Source organism: Diorhabda sublineata, chromosome 5, assembly GCF_026230105.1.
Source record: "Diorhabda sublineata isolate icDioSubl1.1 chromosome 5, icDioSubl1.1, whole genome shotgun sequence".
Lineage (NCBI taxonomy): Eukaryota > Metazoa > Arthropoda > Insecta > Coleoptera > Chrysomelidae > Diorhabda > Diorhabda sublineata.
In genome coordinates, this window is record NC_079478.1 from 16,094,034 (window position 1) to 16,113,902 (window position 19,869).

Here is a 19,869-nt window from a genome sequence, read left to right on the forward strand (position 1 = left end):
ATTGATAACACACATCGATTTATTGTTCAAAGTGAATTTCACAAATATAACAGTATATTTTTGTAAGTACATTTTCAATCATAAAAGTATAAGTATAGTTCTTCAAATATCAATTGCAGAAGACAATTATGCGAGGAATAATCAATATTTCATAGATACTAACGGCACTCATTAAGAAATGAAAAATAATGTTTACTACCCGTATAAAATAAACATTAATAAACATCTAACAAACCGCCAGTACACGTGGACTCATCATCTTCACTGTTTACCAATGAAAACATCGATTCGTGAACATAAATGAATTTTTATTGGCCGAAACTGTCGAAAGGCGTATGTACACAATTTCTTCGAAATATTGCTGCCAGAAACTCGACGATAAAGCAATAGTGTGGCTTGGTGAGTTTGTCAGCATGTGGTTTTAAACACAAAAGTTTATTTCAGTTATTTATTTTAATTTTTTATATCGACAGGCTGTGCAAAGAACAGTATCATACTCTTCTCAGACCTCCACCTTGCTATTGCATAATTAACCCTATAGGGTTGATATAGGCAAACGTAAAACCAGAATTACGAAAATGTAATCAGTCTCCAGAACTGAGTACATAGGTTGTAGAACTCCTAAAGAAAGTTTTGTTTTTCCAAAAAAAAACGAAGGGGGTACAAATAGGGCTCAGTTAAGGTCTGGTATCCTGTTTAAACCAAACTTCCTTACAGACAGGTCTATTTTACTCGCCTATTTCCGTTTTATAATTAAATATTCAGTTGTAGCAAGTTATATAATAATGATTGTTTTGTAAGTTCCAAGTAGGATTACAATTTAAAATGATTCAATTGCCTTTTAACGAATACTTTCTAGCAAAAGAAATACATATTTTTGAAAAGTATTTATAGAAATAAATTTATAAAATGAAGTATCTACGTCTATGATAGATCAAATAAAATTGTCTGCAAGGGTTTTTATAATCTGCAATTGATATTGGAAGAGCTATAACCATTTCAAAGTTCATCAAATTTCTTAATTACTTTAACATTTTTTTGTGCAAATTATGTAATGTCCTTGTTTTAAAATTTAATGTGACATATTTAAGTCTAACAGAAGATTATAATATCCCCACAAAAAGTAAAATGATTACAGCACTACCACATGTATAGGGAATTATTCAGTCCTGCTATGTTATTTAGTACTATCTTTAATATGTCTGTTGAAAACAAAATAAATTCATATTGATTATGAAACAACTATATTATAATAGTTGGCTAGTTAATATCGGGAATATAAACATAGTTGGGTATATTGGTGTTTGGAAATACCTGCTTCTATTTATAAACAATTAAGTAAGTGAAAAAATATCCAGCAGGTAATTGACAATATGATAAGAAATGTAAACAATTAAAAATCAATCATTTCTAGGTATTGAATAATAAAAATGATTATTATAATTATTATATTATTGAAGACATTGGTAAAATCCAAAAGTATAAAATTAGTATTTAAACAATATACTGTTTAATATTTTTTGAATTGATCAAATACGTAAACAATTTCAGTTTTAAGAATACTGGAATTTTGCAAACGTCACAAATACAACAGTACATACATAAAAATATTCATTCCTATTTCAATAGTGCCGTATCCCAAAAAAATTCAAAATTAACATTTTGAAATTATGTTTACAGGATTTAATAGTGACACATCTTTAGTACTACCAGATTCTGCGCAATGCGCCAAGTGTCACAATAACAATGAGTTAAAGTTCTTCCAATATCAATTGCAGATTATAAAAACCCTTGCCGACAATTTTGTTTTATCTACCATAGGTGTAGATACCTCATTTTATAAATTTATTATTCTTATCATGATTGCATTACCAGATTGCTGAATACATTCCTTTTCTAAATATTCAAATATATTTAAAATGACTTGCTGTGTTAGTATATCTAAATCTTTATTATTAAATTCATACCTGTGTTTATTCTCATTACACTGTGCAATTTCAATGTCTTGATTCGCTCATGGTCTAAAGAGCGCCATCTTTCTATTTATTTACAGAAATTTGTGAATTTCACCAAAATCCACTGACCACAGACTGGCAGGATTATTTCGAAGAAATCGTGCACATACGCCTTCCGACAGCTTTGGCCAATAGAAATGCATTTGTTTATCATTCGATGTTTTCATTGGTAAACAGTGGAAATAATGAGTCCACGTGTACTGACGGTTTGTTAGATGTTTACCGAATTTTATACTGGAAGTGAACATTATTTTTTATTTTCTAATTTGGTATAAGTGCCGTGCTTATTTATGAAATATTGATTGTTCCTCCTATAACTGTCTTCTGCAATTGATATTGGAAGAACTATACTCGCGACTGTATGCACTATATGCCGTAAGCCATTATGTCATCTCATTTCATCTAGAGATGTTACAAAAATCAAAGCTGTAGTGCCATAACCTAACCCACATTGATTTTTATAATATAAAGTATCTTCAGACGCAGATCGGTAACAACTTTGGCATAGACATAAATGGAATACATGTTTTATCTTCAAATATAACAGTCGTAAAATCGAGAAGGAAGAACCATGCTCTTTTCATGTGGAGATTTACTTAAGTTTAAACAAAACTTTTGTAGACGAGTTTTAGTTTAAACTTTTTAGGATTTGATATTTTCTTGTTATTTTTTCACATTAAACTGAAATACAAATAAAGTCTAAGAAAAATTAATATCAACAGTAGTGCCATATCATTCAAATTTTTTTAAAGCTGTCTGTGGATTTTACATTACATTTTACATCACTAATAAGTAAAATGTAACGAATTTGTTATGCCTAAGTACCGAATTAGCTAACCCAAAAAAATTCATCTGTTACTTGTAAATACTAAGTTCTGAACAATTTCATAGACTTAACATATTGTTTGTAATAACATGTACTTAGCAACAATCTCCCAAAAATATTTACAGAAGCCTTGCACTTGCAATCAGTAAATAAACTAATGTTTATTTAATAAATATCTGGCATTCTAAAAATTTTCATTATCTACTAATTTTATAAACTTTCATGTTTCCTTCAGACTCCAGATCTTATAGTTCTAGTTTGTTCTAATAATTCATCAGTAATTATCTTTCGTTAAAATTATAGTATGTTATAGAGAAAATATGTGGACAATTCCTTCAAATAAGAGTTAGCTGAGATCAGGTTACAAAGAACTTGACTTATCCACTTCCTTAACAGTTTATTATCCTCATATTGAGTCGCATCTCCAATATGCCCCTCCCTTCTGGGGTAGGTGTGATGCGACCCAATTTGAGCAAATCTTCAAACTACAAAAGAAAGCTGTTAGATATTTACAGAGACTAAACAGCAGGGCTCACTGCAGGGACTTTTTTAAAAGATTAAAACTTCTGACTCTTCTTTCCTTATTTATCTTTGACTAAGTTTGCCTAATTAGTAAGCACGCTTCTCCAATTTCAGAAAGGTCGTTGCATGGATATCCACTTAGAAATGTGGAGCACGAGTTTTACCTACCTACTCCATATTCAGAGTTAGTTAAGGGCTCGATATTTTAAAATGTAAAATATGCACTATCACTTGCTAATTGAAATCAAATCTATATCATCTTTTCCCGCATTCCGTAATTTTTTGAGGATATATTTAGTGGAAAGTGCCTTCTACTCTGTAAAAGACTTCTATTCTAATAATAATATTTAATTCTGGGCATGCTGCATACTGATTTAGTTTTGCTATGGACTTATATACTAATTATTACCTATTACTACTACCTATAATTTTGTTATTCATCGGTTTTCTTGTGTATAATGAAATTTTACTTTATTTGGTTTATCTTTATTTAGTTATTTTTGTTTGTTTTTTAGTTTTATAAGCTTTTGTCTACAGATTGTAACAATTTTTTGTCAATAAAGTGTTTCTTTCTCTCTGTTTATAAGGTGCGGAAACCATTTCTTCAGGAATTTTTTTCGTTTGAAGAATGAAATAATTGTAATAATTTTTCAGTGATTGTAATATTTAAATTATATATATATATATATATATATATATATATATATATATATATATATATATTCTTGTTCAGCGTAATTTTCTCCATAACATACTAAAATTTTAACAAAATCGGAAGGGTTTAACCTAATCTAGATAATTACCATATATTATTGTTCTAAGATCTTCTTTTACTTATTTACAATTATTAGGATCACTGTAAGACTCCTATATCAATGGTTATTTAGAATTTAGACATTTCAAGTCATGTGCCAAAACATTTCGAAAAAGGTCTCAATATTATATCTGTAGAAGATATTTGGCGGAGGCATGCATCAATATAGATGTAGGTGAAAACACATCATTTCCTTTCCAGTCCATTTCCTTTAATTCCCTATATCTTATAATTTGAATCTGATTTAATTGAAAGTATTGCTAAAACAGTTAACCAGTCCTGCTTTGTATAGATTTTCAAGTATTTTTAAAAAATTTTTTATCTAGGGAATCTTTTGCAGAAGCCATACTTACATGCTTAGTCATCATAATTGTAATAGTAATGGAAATATTGGGATAAGTGAAACATTAATTTGTAAATAACAAATAACTAAATTGAACTGTTTTTAATAACACATTCCTTGTTCAATTATTTATCATTTTTAAGTCACAGGCTATACAAATCCATTATATCCATTCCATTCAATTCATAATTTTTTTGTCTAGATATTAATTCATTTAATTGGAAGTCACTATTGTTCTGTTTGTTCTATCCATTAAATTTATTGGTGAAGTTTATTTTTAAAAATAAGATTAATAGTGTATCCTTCAAAATAAATTTACTGATATACAGCATATGTTTTAAATTGTTATATGTTTATACCAATTTTTATTTTATCATTAGTAGTTATTAATTATGTAAACATACTGAGCTTTAAATTCCGAATATATCATTGGCAAATATTGAACATTTTTACTTTACAATATAACAAGTGTTATTTTTCTGTTATTAATATATATATTCTTTTGACAAATACCTAGTATATTATAAAACTATGCGAAAATATGACAAAAATAAATATCACCATCATCAAAATAATTTAATTGAATATATCTGTAGTTAAAACTAGATCTTTTTGTTTAATGTTCATTTAAGCACTTAAAATGTGCAATAAAATATTATGAGACAAAAGTCCTTTTTCAAGTGCTGATATATCAGAATATTAAAAAAATGTTCATACAGAAGCTAATAAGGTTAAATAAACATTAAATCTACAATAAAAATGTTTAGTTATCTGCAATATTCATATCATTCAAAATGGGAAGTGTATAGATATAACCTTAAAGTATTGGATAGAGCATGTATTTTAGAATACTTCAAGCATAAAGGTATCCATATACTTCCAAGCTATAATTGAAGTGTGATACTTACATAAAAAATCTTAATCATCCAAGTGGAAAGTGATATCAAGTAAATGTCATATATCCATGATATAAGTATCTTCCAAACAGATGTCAGTCTCCAGGATCATTTTTTGCTCGATAACCAATGCTAGATGTCTCAAAAGATGATTCCACATTCTGCATCTTATTGGTGCAAATTCCAATTATCTTGTTCAAATTTATTGTACAAAATACTTCAATAAATTCATTAATATCACTTGTATGCATAATAGTCGAATGTGATAACATTTAATCGTAAATTCAAATATCAATTTCGCGTTTATACTAATCGAAGTTTATACAACTTAAGATGAGTCACAGCACCTATTTTTTCCTTAAAATCAACGTCACAGTTCTATAGAAAAAGTTAAAAAAAACTAACCTCACTTTGCAGTTTCTCTTTTTTTTAAATACAAAAATTAGATTTACTACCAGTCTTAGAGCTTCTAATAATTAAATTTAACGTAGACATTTTATAAATCTTCATTTTACAACTGATTATTAAACAATCACGAGATTTATTAACGATTCTGAATGTTATAGACTGATATTCCCAGACCTGAGTAACCACTTATTAGCACCGATTTCGTTCACTGCAAGATGTTTAATTTAAGACGAATTTTAGATCGTCGCATTGAACACTCCGAATTTAAACAATTTGCATGAAAATATTTTAGCAAATGATCAAAATTAGATCACACCCTCACAAAACGATTTTGCAACTGCAAGGATTTTTTAAATTCGCGCAAGTTCATCGTAAACGGATATGAGGTAGGGATAAGAAGAGGTGGAGCAAACCAAGGTATATAGTTAGTTAAGGTGACATCGAATCCCTTACTATATGTCATGGGATTACGTCACTAGCGAGAAATTTTAGAACATATAGTTGATAGAAGATAAGTTTTATGTTTTTAATTGAATACTACCTCATAATAAATGAACAATTACTACGTCACTACTTAATATCATGTATTTGATTTGTTATTCATAAGTTTATCATAGTAGACCAAAAAAAACATTACACAAGAAATTAAATTTTATTGGGACATAATTAAAAATGTAGAAGGTGATAATTTAATCATTAAAATACGTGTATTTTACTTTTTACGTGTTATAAATAGCAAATGAGATTATTTTATATTATATTATAAATAAGTACCATATACCTACGTTTTCTAATTCATATATTTAATGAAAAACTGTAGCAAGCAATATTTTCGTGATTATTTCTCAGCAAATATAGTATAATGAAGCTCAAGTATAACTACCAACTTTGGCTTCTTTCGGAGTGAAACAATATAATGTCAATTGTCATTTAATTCAGAATCTTAAGTTATACGTTTTATCTTCATATATAGTTTGTTCATCAATTGTTATTTAGAAACAAAGATAAAGGTACAAATTTCATATTTGATTCCATTCATTTTAATTGTATAAACATAAAATCATTGAAAAGCAGCTTCATTACTTTCATCTAGAGAGAAAGAAGCTAAAATCAATATCCATAATCATTCAGTCTCACATGAAGACCAATGTTTTGTTCTTCAAATGTAAGCAGGTTATATTTCTTCAAATTTACTAAAATATACCATGTTTATAGTCACAATGCAGAAGTGACATCAGTTGTAGCAATGTAGCTTGATAATTTAGCGTGTATTCCAGAAATTACGCTAATAATGGTGTCCATGAATCAAGGCGCTTTGCCTTCATCATAAACTTAGTTTATATTCGTCATACATCGGCGATATATTTGAAACAGCGCTCTGATTATCACGTTGATGTTTAATGTTGGGTTAATGAGCTATATGTATTAATATATTACATAACGAGTTAGGAAAGTGATACATTTCGCACCAGATACTGTTTTGCACGAACCGCGTAGTGTAACGTAACGAGTGCGAAATACACTTTCCAACGAGTTGTGTAAACTATTTTTCCTACAACCACGTAAAAAATTCTTCGAAAATACGTACTTTTTAAATAAGAAAGTCAATTAAACAATATCACACATGTGTTGAGAAGTATTTCAACACAGGTGTTGAAAAGTATATAAACACGTGTGCTCAAAAGTTAAAAAATCGTACAAAATATTTTTTATTTTGTAAAAGTAGAGAAATGAAAAGAATGATTATGAAATATATTTTTTTTAACTTACTTGTAAAATCAAGACAGTCATGAAGAATGTTTTCCTTCACTATGGAGAATAAATTTTCATTCAACTATTTTATTCATTACCCAGTAATAGTAATAACACTTAATTTTAACGTTTAAATTATCTTCCAGACACTAGTATGTATTTGAACACAAATCACAAGAAACTTTCAATTTTTATTGTAAACACTAATATAACCTCAAAAAATCATATTGTTTATATCTTCAGTCTTCTTAAATTTGGCCTTTTGAATTTCGGCGCCCAGCCAGATTAATATTGTATTCGCGTATTCCCTCTATCGTTCGAGACCATATATAACATAAGAAAAAGAAGCATTTCAATACATGTATGTTCTGTTATTTTTTAGTAAATGTGTGAAATAAGCTACTTTCTTAGGTAAAAATGAGTGTGCACCAATAGTGGTCGGATATGCATCCACATGTTTTGTGATTGGTTTCCGAAAAATATGAAAAATGATCAGGTAGATCACCTATGAGCTGATTGCAGATCCTAACTACAACGACATTTTAGTTAGAGTTTGTGAACATGGCGTTCCGTTTTTGGTGAAAATTTCAAATTTAGTTCAATCTACAAAAATTTCTTATTTTTATTACTTTACCAAAATTGCAAGCCTTAGTAACCTGTCAATTACTCTACCCATATAAACTAATATAATGTAATAACTTGATGCAAAAATTTTTGGAGTGAGTAGATGTTGTGAAAATAAAGCTGTAACAAAAAATTCTCGTTTATGAGTTATAGACCTTGAGAGCTACGTAATCAGATCTTATATTTAAGTATATTTTCTTAATTATACAGTCAAACATTATGAATTTTTTATGGATGGTTACGTATGTCTATGTTGTGTGCTTATCTGAAGGCCAGGAGCGGCTCATGTCCAATGGTTAACAATCCGTAACTTTAACAGGGACAACCTGTACAATCTAAAGATAGCAAAAATGAATTTTACAATCCATTATGAAAATATTCCATCGTCCAAATTTTTTTTTATGTTAGTTAATTTTAAAAAGAAAAGTTAACCCAAAAACTCTTCGTGTAAAAATTTTCTCACCAATTTAACATGACGTCAATTCATGTCAGTATTGCCTATGGTTGAGGTACTGGTAAATTTTTCGGAATACAATCTGAATGTTCAGTCAGTATAAATATACAGTGCTTTTCAGATAAAAGTATCCACCTTTAATAACTTTTGTAATACTGGTATTTAGAAAAAATCCAAAAACACGTCAATTTATGTTGGAAGGGGCAAGCATTATGGCTTATTTAAACTTACTGGAAAAGCCACCCCCTCACCCCTAGCAGCATCCCCTTTATTTTTTTAAATTACTTTTCATTTTTTTTGGATACTCCTCTTTGAGCTGATTTCAAAAATGTATAATACTTGTAGGTTAAAGTGGTTAGTTTATGAGATAAACAATTTTTCTTTTAAGAGCACAAATTTTACTTATTATTTACTTTCACCTTATTTGCCTGTACTAAAATGGGTTGTACAACAGTTCAAACTCTTTAATCTTTTTAACTGTGCTATTTATTCTACTTAAAAAATCCAAACAACAAAAAACTCTACTTTTTATTAAAGTTTGACATTGTCAACTAGAATTTGTAGTCACTATTGATAGTGCAATTTGATACATTATTTATTTTGTTTCTCTGAAATGGTTTACTCTTTGCAAGAAAGAATTGAAATTGTAGGTTTATACTACCAAAATAATTGTGCAAGAGCTGCTGCTAGAATATTTAACGAATTACATGACGGAAGACATGCAACTCATAAGTATGTAATTCAACTGATGGAGAAATTTACCACAACAGGGTCTGTTTGCAATAAAGTGCATAAGCGAGAGGGACTCGTAAATAACGAAGCAATCCAAGTGGCAATTTTAGGGCAAGTCAGCTTAGAGGCTCAACAACCCCAATCGTTGTCAACAATAAGTAGAGCGATCGGTGTTTCATCTTCTACAGTTTTCCGAGTTCTACATAAATTCAAGTACCACCCATACAAAGTTAAGTTGGTGCACGAGTTGAATGAAGATGATTTTGATCGTCGTCTAGAGTTTTGCGAATCAATGACGCAAATTATCAATAACAATCCACAATTGTTAAACAATATTTGCTTTTCTGATGAATGCTCATGGTCATTAAATGGCTTAGTAAGTAGGCATAATTGTAGATATTGGGCTGAAAGTGATCCACATATTATGCGTGAATTCCATACACAACATCCCCAAAAGTTAAACGTTTGGTGTGGTATCCTAGGTGACCACATTGTCGGACCTTTCTTCATCAACGGAAATTTAAATGGTGAATCATATCTTGAGTTACTCAGGGAAGGGGTTGACCCACGTATTACAACAATAATAGAAAATGATGATAACCTTTCCGAAGATTTACTGGTATTTCAACAAGACGGAGCTCCCCCACACTATGCTATGCCTGTCCGACAATTTTTAAACGAAACATTCCCCGCTCGTTGGATAGGTAGAAGCGGGCAGATGATGGAGTGGCCACCTAGGTCACCGGATTTAACACCCCTAGACTTCTTTTTATGGGGGTATTAAAAAACAAAAGTTTATGCTACCCAACCAGAATCTCTGGATGATTTACGAGAGAGGATAGAAAATGAATGTCGACAATTAAATACAGCCGTATTAAGTGAATGGTACTCATTTTGAACACTTATTGTAACTTCATAATAAATACCACAGTTAAAAAGATTAAAGAGTTTGAACTGTTGTACAACCCATTTTAGTACAGGCAAATAAGGTGAAAGTAAATAATAAGTAAAATTTGTGCTCTTAAAAGAAAAATTGTTTATCTCATAAACTAACCACTTTAACCTACAAGTATTATACATTTTTGAAATCATCTCAAAGAGGAGTATCCAAATTTTACATAAAAAATATGAAAAGTAATTTAAAAAAATAAAGGGGATGCTGCTAGGGGTGAGGGGGTGGCTTTTCCAGTAAGTTTAAATAAGCCATAATGCTTGCCCCTTCCAACATAAATTGACGTGTTTTTGGATTTTTTCTAAATACCAGTATTACAAAAGTTATTAAAGGTGGATACTTTTATGTGAAAAGCACTGTATTTTTGGATAATTCAATCAGTACTTATGAATAAGTATAAGTCGCAATAGAAGTGTATGAATGTAATTTAGATCACAAACCTATACAATAATTTGATTGATCGAGTTTTAAGTATTAAAAGTTTTTTCTGAATGTATAAAACACAAATAATGGAACAGTGTAGGCTTATACAGATTATAATAATTGGTTACATCAGTGATAATTATTAAAATTTATCATATACAGGGTGATTGATTAATGTGATAAAGTTCAGTGCCTCCTTTATCCTTTGATAAATTAATTTGAAAATTCGAGATTCACATTATAAAATTATGTACAATCTTACAGGGTGTTCCAGAATGTTGTGTTATATCAAAGTCACATTTTTTTGAATGAAACACCCTATATTTTATTGCATATTTCTAATCAGCTAAACTTCCCCAATAATATAATATATAGTTGTGATGGGTTCTACGGGGTATTTTAAAAGTTATAACCAATTTTCCATAAAAATCGTACAAGTTCAATACCTTGTACAATGTAAGAGAAATGTAAGAATGCAGATCTGTGGCGACCAAAGCATTCGAAAAGTTGTGGAAATTCTGGAAAATTTATTCCGTTAATATTCACTGAATTTGAATCAGGGTGAATCAAAATAATAATATATTCTTTTCTCGGTTTTTTTAAATGAATAACCCTGTATTTTATGAGAGTATCAAGATTCCAACATACTTCCTCTATCATTTATATCTAAATTTATTAGTTCTTGATATATTTTGATTTTTCTGTGCAAAACAATGATTATGTACCCATATCTAATTATTTAACAATTAATGGTGAATTGGTTATGATGTATTTGTCAAAAATTGACATTTTATCATTGACAATGACATTTTATCATTGCTGTTTGGTAGTGTAGAGGTTGAATAGCAAATACACAGAAAAAACGAGTATATCACAAATAAATTACAGGAACGTATACTTCAGTATACGTTAACGTCTTGATTATCACAATAGGTGTTCGAAATGACCTTGAAAGCGAATGTGAATGCTTGTAAGCGATAATTAAAAGAGTTACTCACATTACGAAGCATTTCTATAGAAACATTCTGAAATTTTTTCCATATTCTCACCATCATGTCATTCCTTGTTGATGGAGGTATTTTGGACACTTCATTCTTAATGTGAATACAGAAAAATGAAAATCTAGTGACCTTGGTGGTCATAGTACCGTTTCTTCCGATCCATCTCCCAGGAAATAGTTCATTCAGTTTACAATTAATTAATTAATAAGCGTGAGCAGGCGCACCGTCATAAGACAGATATATATATATATATATATATATATATATATATATATATATATATATATATATATATATAACCTTTAGTGTCGTAAGAAAATTCTACAATGTTATTAGCAAATCGACAAAATTTTATATTACGAGAGTCGTTTTTTCTTCAACTTCCGATCGCTCCGTGCAGAAGATACGCGGGCAGAAGGAAACGGCCATGCGCTGTAGGCGGCTGCGAAACTCTCGCACTATACACTCCGCCATTTTTGAAATCCAGGCGTCAGTCGGCGTTGTGCTACAGCCACGTAAACATGTCCGCCATTATTCATGCTCTTGCCAAGTGTGAATTGCGAAGTGTGATTTGTTTTCTACAGGCTGAAGGCAATAGTGCTGTAGAAATCCATCGGAGAATGAATCGTATGTATGGGGAAAACTTCATGAGTGACGCAAATCTGTCGTTTCAGATGACCTGGTTCAACGAGTTGACAGAATGATTAAAGGAAACCGCAGTTTCACCATTACTGCTTTGTCCACGGAATTTCCAGAAGTTACAAGGTCTGTTTTGTACTCTATTGTTACTGAACGGTTTCAAAACATGACTAAAACTTTTCGTGCGGTGATCTTTACATTCTTTAGCGTTTGATTTTTTATTCAGTGTGATAAAAGTCGATTTCAACCAATCCGTTGGAAGTACGCCTTTGTGATAGATAGCATTAAACAGCTTAGTTAGTGATCTAAGGGAATTGGTTTCAATAGTTTTTAGCAATTCTGTAGGAATTCCATCCGGCCCAGGAGCTTTTCTATTGGCTTTTCTGACTTCATCTATTGTTATATCTGGGCCAACCAGTGGTTCTTTTATTCTGTGGACCTCTTTCCTATCATCATCTAATACATTTTCTATATATTCTTTCCACCTAGCTAGCTTTCCATTATGTCTTGCCTTTTATCCAATTCCTCAATATCTGTAAACTCTCTTAAAAACCAGTCAGATTTAGCTTGTCTTATCTCTGCATTTAGTTATTTACATTTGGGTTCGTTAACAGTTTTATTTTTTCGTCGTGCATCCATAAGATCTAAAATCTCGTCAGTCATCCATGCCTTTTTCTTTTCTTTTCTATCCTGCTTACATTTGTTCTTCAGTATATTGTTGGAAATTTCCTTGAATCTTTTGTAAGTATTGTCATGATTGGGTGTGTTCGTTTTCTTAGCTTCATTCTCCAGTGCATTGATTAACTAGAAAATCTAAATACAGATCAGTATTTAAATTTTCCTCAAAAAATGGTCCTACTGCATATTTACCAATAATACCACTCCACTTATTTATCGACCCCCTAGTTTGACCGTGTATCACTTTGTGATAATGAATAATAGTGAAAATTTTGCATGTTAATACAACTATGTTTATTAAACTTGGTTTCATCTCCAAATAGAACATAGTCGAAAAAGTCTCTCTGTTGATTAATTTTTCGTAAAGATAGTTTTTTCTTCAAACTTAACTTCAGTTAATTCCATTGCGAGTAAATGAGCTCACGGTGCATTTCTTGTTCGCTGGAGATACTCCTTACACTAGTGTGTGTGGGTTTTCAGTAACTGCCAGCAAAACATTCATTTCATTTTGTCACAATAGTTTTTAATCGTTCATAATTAAATGAACCCGTGCGATTAAACCGCTACATGAATCTCTCTAAGCTTGCTTTTGTAAGTGGTGGACTTTCAGAAAACGTTCATGCTGATAGTAGCTGTTTTTATTGCGACTTCCAGTACTCCCAATATCCAATAATTTCATCACTAATGAAATTTATTTTCGCCCTATTTCAAATTCTTGAAAACACCAAAAAATGTACTAAATCAAAAAGTTGAATTATACTCAATTTACAATAAATTGTTAAATTATACATAAATTTCTTCAATTTCTTAGACCTTTTGATATATTAATGCATCAAAATGTTCTTGATTTTAGATCTATTCTGTTTCAAAATTAGTTTTTTTAATAAATTTTAAAGATAGAAAAAATTGACGTTTCGACTTGTCTTCAAGTCTTTATCAAAATATGATATTGAAACCGACAATTAGCGTACTTAAATTGTTTTATTAGAATTAACAAAATAAAATTTATAGCTCTATTCTGTAAATTCTAATAAAACTCTAAATAATTTAATTGATTACTGCTATATATTTGATATTTAAGGACTAAGAAAAAATTAATTTTTCTTATTAGAACAAAGTTCTAAGTTCTTATTATTATTCATATTAAAGGTGATCTATTGATCAATATAAATACGCAAATTGTCAGTGTCAATATCATATTTTGATAAAGACTCAAAGAAAAGTCAAAACGTCAATTTTATCTTTCTTTCAAAAATTATTCAAAAAACTAATTTTGAAATATAAGAAACCTGATAAATTGAAAACTGAAACTATTTGGGTTCTGTAATAAATTTTCGTAACGTCATCCGTATTAAAGATAAAGGGCGTTGAAAATACATATTTTGTACGATTTTGCCTCAACTACCTACATTATATTGAAATTTTATACGAATCTCACAGAGGGCACTAGTCACACGGTTCGTACCAAGTAGTATTGAACATAACTTTTCAATATTAGATTTAGATCCTAAGTAAAATTTCAAGTGAACTTAAATACAATTTAATTTTACACCAAAAAGGTACTCTTGATAAAATTCGATACTTTATACCGTTTTCGAAATATTTTGATTTAAAAACTATGAAATATTAACCGATGCTAGTATTGATAAAGTTATCAATCATTATTATTATTAATTAGTTAGCATCATGTGAATTAAACATTTTTTGTCGCGTAAATGAGACCCCATCGATAAAACAGATACATTTAGAAAAATTGGGACTGAGACTTTCGTTTCTTGTAACGTTTCACAGAAATCCAATCTAATCAGTATAGGATATTGCTTTTCAAATTTAAATAAATATGGGCACTAAGCTATTGGAGGCCTTGGTATGAAACAACAATTTGATGATCATGTATTGCGGTTCTGTAAGCTTTTTTGGCACTACGCTTTCCAAAGCTAAGATTAGAGCAACTGCTAATATATCCTCATTGGAGCCGGCTCTGCCTAAATGTATTGGAATTCTAAAATTCTGCGGAACAGCGGCGCCTTTGATTTACGTTGGTAATACCCGAAATCCGTTTGATGTTTTGTTTATATAAGTTTTTATTATAGCAGGTGATATATTTACATTGTTGCTCTTGAATAATTCCAAGGAAGGTATTGAAAGAAAGATAAAATTTACGTTTCGACTTTTCTTTAAGTCTTTATCAAAATATGATATTGACACTGACAATTAGCGTATTTATATTGATCAATAGATCACCTTCATCATGAATAAGAATAAAATCAAACTAGATCTTGGTTCTAATAAGAAAAGTTACTTTTTCCTTAGTCCTTACATCTCAATTATGGAGCAGTGGTCAATCAAATTATTTTTAGCTTTATTAGAATTTACAAAATAGACCTATAAATTTTATTTTGTTAATCTAAGTTTTTATTATAGCAGGTGGTTTATTTACATTGTTTCTTTTGAATAATTTCTAAAATGTCTATTTATTTATTTGTTTTGCTTTGAGAACTCTTTTGGGAATATGCCGATGGTAAATGAGGAGTGTAAAATGTATCAAAATAATCAAAAATTCACCTCTGAAATAATAAATAGTAATCTACAGACGGAAATAGAGAGTAATTGAGAAATTTAAATAAATTATTCAAGTTAGTTAAATGTTATTGATAAGTGAGTTGAGTGTGTGTATAGTGTTTAAATAAATTAAGGACGTAAGAGAAGGTGTTTATAAATTCACCCCACGAACAAAAAAAGTGTAAATAAAGTAGAAAAACATTACAATATTGATGATTTAACCGATCTACGTGTTCATAAAAACATAGTGAACAGTTTGCAAAAATTAAAGGGTCGAACCCAATAGCAACTATCTCTTATTGAACGAGAAACTTCAATGAATAGCCGGCTTATTCTAATTCATAAATTTTTATTTATCATTAAACCAACAACATGTTTTGGGATAAATTTCAAAAAAATCTTGACAACTCACCGTTTCCCATTGTCTCAGTCGTATTTTAAACGCACTAATTCATTTTCCTGCAATCATCGAAATCAAACCAATCATTTTCATCACATTTTGCAAGATATTATGTAGTTGTACAGATTAATAAAATTACGAAACTTAATCTTCACAAAGATAAAATATATAGATATAAAATAATAAGAGATTTCATACAGAGTCGGAATTGTTTTAGATAGTATTACTAATGTTTATCATTTTGTCTTAGATCAAATAAATTCATGGATAATTATTAATTTACGTACGAATCTAGAATAAATTTACAAAAACAATTATGAATACGCAATCACTTTGATTTTTGGCTCCGACTGGGCGTATTTTCATCGACGGGCTTTCGTTGCAAAATTCTACTGTATTACTTCATTTATGGTCGTCATTTTTGCCGATATACTTTTCGATAACAAAAAGTGTGTTTGGAGTTTTAATAGATATTTTCATTATTTGCAAAAAACATTGAAATACCAACTACCCGATTTAAGATCATAATAAAAACAAGTTAGCTTAGCAATTTCGAGGTCGTAGAATCCATTTATAGAGTAACTAAATGTTTGAAATTAGTACTTCCAATTTTACTAATAAAGAGGTTGGTTGATATGGTTTTTGGACTGTATTTGTGAAATAAACGGAAGCTTTCAATTTGTGGGGCATATTTTCAAGAAATTGGGGCTTGCTTGGCTGAAGTGGGGAAAGTCGCGCAGTAAGGATAAAGTTGCAAATAATTGTTCACGTTCACGTTTTCACATCGGGAATTGCCTCTTGATGTTACCAAGATGTCACCCAGAAACAGATTAATATTCTGGTTAGGTTAACTTTACATTGATTTGGATAAGGTTATTTTAATTGGTAGATAACTTTGCTTTTGCCGTATTTCATTAATCCAGCTCAAAAAGCCGAAACAGAAAACAAATAATCCAATTATTGATAAAACCGACATTTTGCCTGTTTTTACTATTTACAGCTGTGTCAATTACGATGAGAATTCTTGTTTAAAAATGTCTACTCAGTATATATAAAATATATAAGACATCTGTTTTGTGAGATCCAAAAATGTTAATGATGATTATATATACGATTGATGCAACAGAATAAAGTTGTACCAAACTAGCGATTGAAAGCGAAAATCCATTTGAATGAGGGTTTTGAATTATTCATTAGCGATTTTCTTTTCTTTAGTCAATTTAACTTCCTTAGAAAACCGCACGAAGTTGTTGATGGTGTTTCTAATCATCATAACGTTGCTAGATCTTAGGCCCCTGTCATACCAAACGAATCCGAATCAATCTGGATCACTCCACGTCCATCTCTTATGGTTGTTGATTCAAGACTGACCAGACGAGAAATCTGACAGGTTGAATCAAGTGCGACCTCGAATCAAACCTGATTGAACCAAATTCGTCCGGTCCGAAGGCGGGAAAAGAGTTCCTTCATATTTAAACGGAGCGCTCGAAGCCGAATCTTGGTTAATCAGATTCAACTTGATTCGGAGTGATTCTGATTGATTCTGATTCGTTTGGTGTGAAAGGGCCCTTAATCTTTAGCTCATCGATTACAGCCGTGTGAATGTTTTCCTGTGAGATGAGGAATGAGCGGTCAAGTACAGGCAAGTTAATAGGTATAATTAGGTATCTACAGAAACGTTTTCACAAACCAAAAGTTCGTTTATCTAAAATGTTTGGTCTCCTTGATAATTCTGATTGTTATCCGACTAACTGAACGCACCAGATAATTAATTATGTCGAAATTTTCATCGGTTCTTGAAGCTCTAAGTTTTCTGCTTCGTAGTTCATCTTTGATCGACTATCTTCTTTATAAAAATGCATGAAATATCGAAACCCCTGGGCTTTTGACAAAAGTTTAAGGTACTAAGTATGAAGCAAAACACTTTAAAAAGGTATTAGCTTCAACTGTATCGCAAAAAATATCAATATACTCGTAGTCCGATTAATTCCGAATAGATCTCTCCAATGAGGTCTTCTTTACTGCTTATTCTTCTTTCTACCTACAGGGGTGCAGGAGAAGTATACGGATATCTTTTGATTCATTTTGGGTAGTGTTATGCACTCCTTTTCTCCCCTCTCTCTCTCTCTCACTCTCTCTCACTCTCTCCTATTCTTATTGGAGATTCTGTAAATAATCACGATTTAGCAGGCTGTCTAATAGGTGGTCCCTGGTCTTTCGTTTTTCTTCTTATTCGCTAATGGCTGTGATGCTTGACGTAGTCTGTCAGCTAGACGTTGGGGCTGGTCTACAGCTCTTTTTTTGACGGTATCCTTGACCTCTAAAATCTTTTCCTGGTTCAACTATTACTTGCGCTACTTAGTCTTAAAGTTACTTGTAATTTAGTGAGCTCAGGCGCGTCTTTTGTTTTGTGTTGCTAAACAGAAGTATAATGTAATTCACTTATTCAAGAATTGTTCTAATTGAAACTATTAAAAAAAAACGATATTTCAAGCACTTGGTACGAATTTAGAAGTGGTCGTTCGATTACTAATTTACTAATACCCATCAATCAAATGAGATTAACTTTCAATAAATGAGAGAAATAAGGTAAAAGCTTATTTTCAATTTTAAATACTTCGTATTCTGAAGAAGTTCATAATTAACGGAAAGTTTGTGTACTTACAATTATTTTAATAAAATAATCTTTATTTAAAGCCAAATACGAGGTTTCTCTTAAAAGTATCAAGTCTACCTCCATATCTCCTCACCGCTTGATTGAATAACACGTTCAAAGTAGTGTTTCCAATTCCAAAGGCAATCCTGAAAGTAAATTTTCGGAATTGCCTCCATTACTTCCAAGTTTCTTTCTTATTGAACTGGTATCCTTCATGTGGTGTTTTTAATCTGGCAAAGAACTAGAAGTCATAAGGGAGCTAAGTTACAACTGAAAGAAGGTTGACAAAGATCAACGACTCGGTGCTTCGTTCAATATTTATGCACAAAGTTTGATAGGTATACTGGTATGCTAGGCAGCAGCGAATCACCAGTAAAATTATCCAAAGTTGTAGCTACTTACTTCTACTGCAATCTTTTTAGTACTTCGACGTAGTTTTCTTTAGGTGATACTGTGACTTCTTTGAGCATTTTCGTAAGCACCATATTGGCGCACGCACTTGCACATGAAGATCTAGAGGCACCTAACCGACTACAGGCAGTGGAGAGGTAGTGACACCGTGTTGGAACAATGATTGAGCATCAAGTGTTGTTTCAAATGGGAAAACGGCTACGGAGATAATGGAATGTTGGTGGAACTGTGCGAAACGGAAGCCGTTATCATAAAAGGTATTTACTACTGGCTGCCAAGATGGCAGGGAAACAACTGGGGATGAGACACGATCGGGTAGTTGAATAACAGACATGATTGAGAGAGTACAAAAAATGTACTCAAGAGATAGGCGACTGATTTTACAATTAATGGCGGAAGAATTGAGAATTAGTGAGGGCTTGAAAATTTGGGTAAGGAAAAGATATATTTCCGAAGTGTCCCTTACATGTCAGACAATCAGAAACAGAAACTAATTGAAATTTCTGAAAATTCCATTGCCATATCCGATCGAGATCTAGTCTTTCTGCGAACCGTTGTCACTTAGGATGATACCTGGTCAAGGTCCAAGGTCTAAGGTCAAGAAAATGTTGGTCTTCTTCTTTGATAACGATGAAATCATTCATCAGGAGTTTTGATACCGTTGCTACGACGCATCCCATCACAGTTGATCAGGACTGGGCAGTGGGTTCTACTTCACCATAACGCGATTGTTTACTCTGCAATCTACGTGCGCCAGGTCT

General features: G+C 31.0%; 2 protein-coding genes across 3 annotated transcripts in view; one reads left to right on the forward strand and one right to left on the reverse strand.

Moving 5' to 3' along the window:
• LOC130444014 (polyamine-transporting ATPase 13A3-like) overlaps positions 1–16,128 on the reverse strand; it is a 69,427-nt gene extending 53,299 nt beyond the window's left edge. The window contains exon 1 of one of the 2 annotated variants that reach the window (XM_056778970.1): positions 16,054–16,128. In XM_056778970.1, coding sequence (XP_056634948.1) covers positions 16,054–16,063 — 10 coding nt within the window. In that variant the 5' untranslated portion in view covers positions 16,064–16,128. Of the gene's footprint in view, positions 1–5,428; positions 6,486–16,053 lie in introns of those variants that run through there. The other variant, XM_056778968.1, reaches the window with a different exon arrangement.
• LOC130444015 (uncharacterized) overlaps positions 1–19,869 on the forward strand; it is a 102,933-nt gene that overhangs the window by 12,858 nt on the left and 70,206 nt on the right. The window lies entirely within an intron of this gene.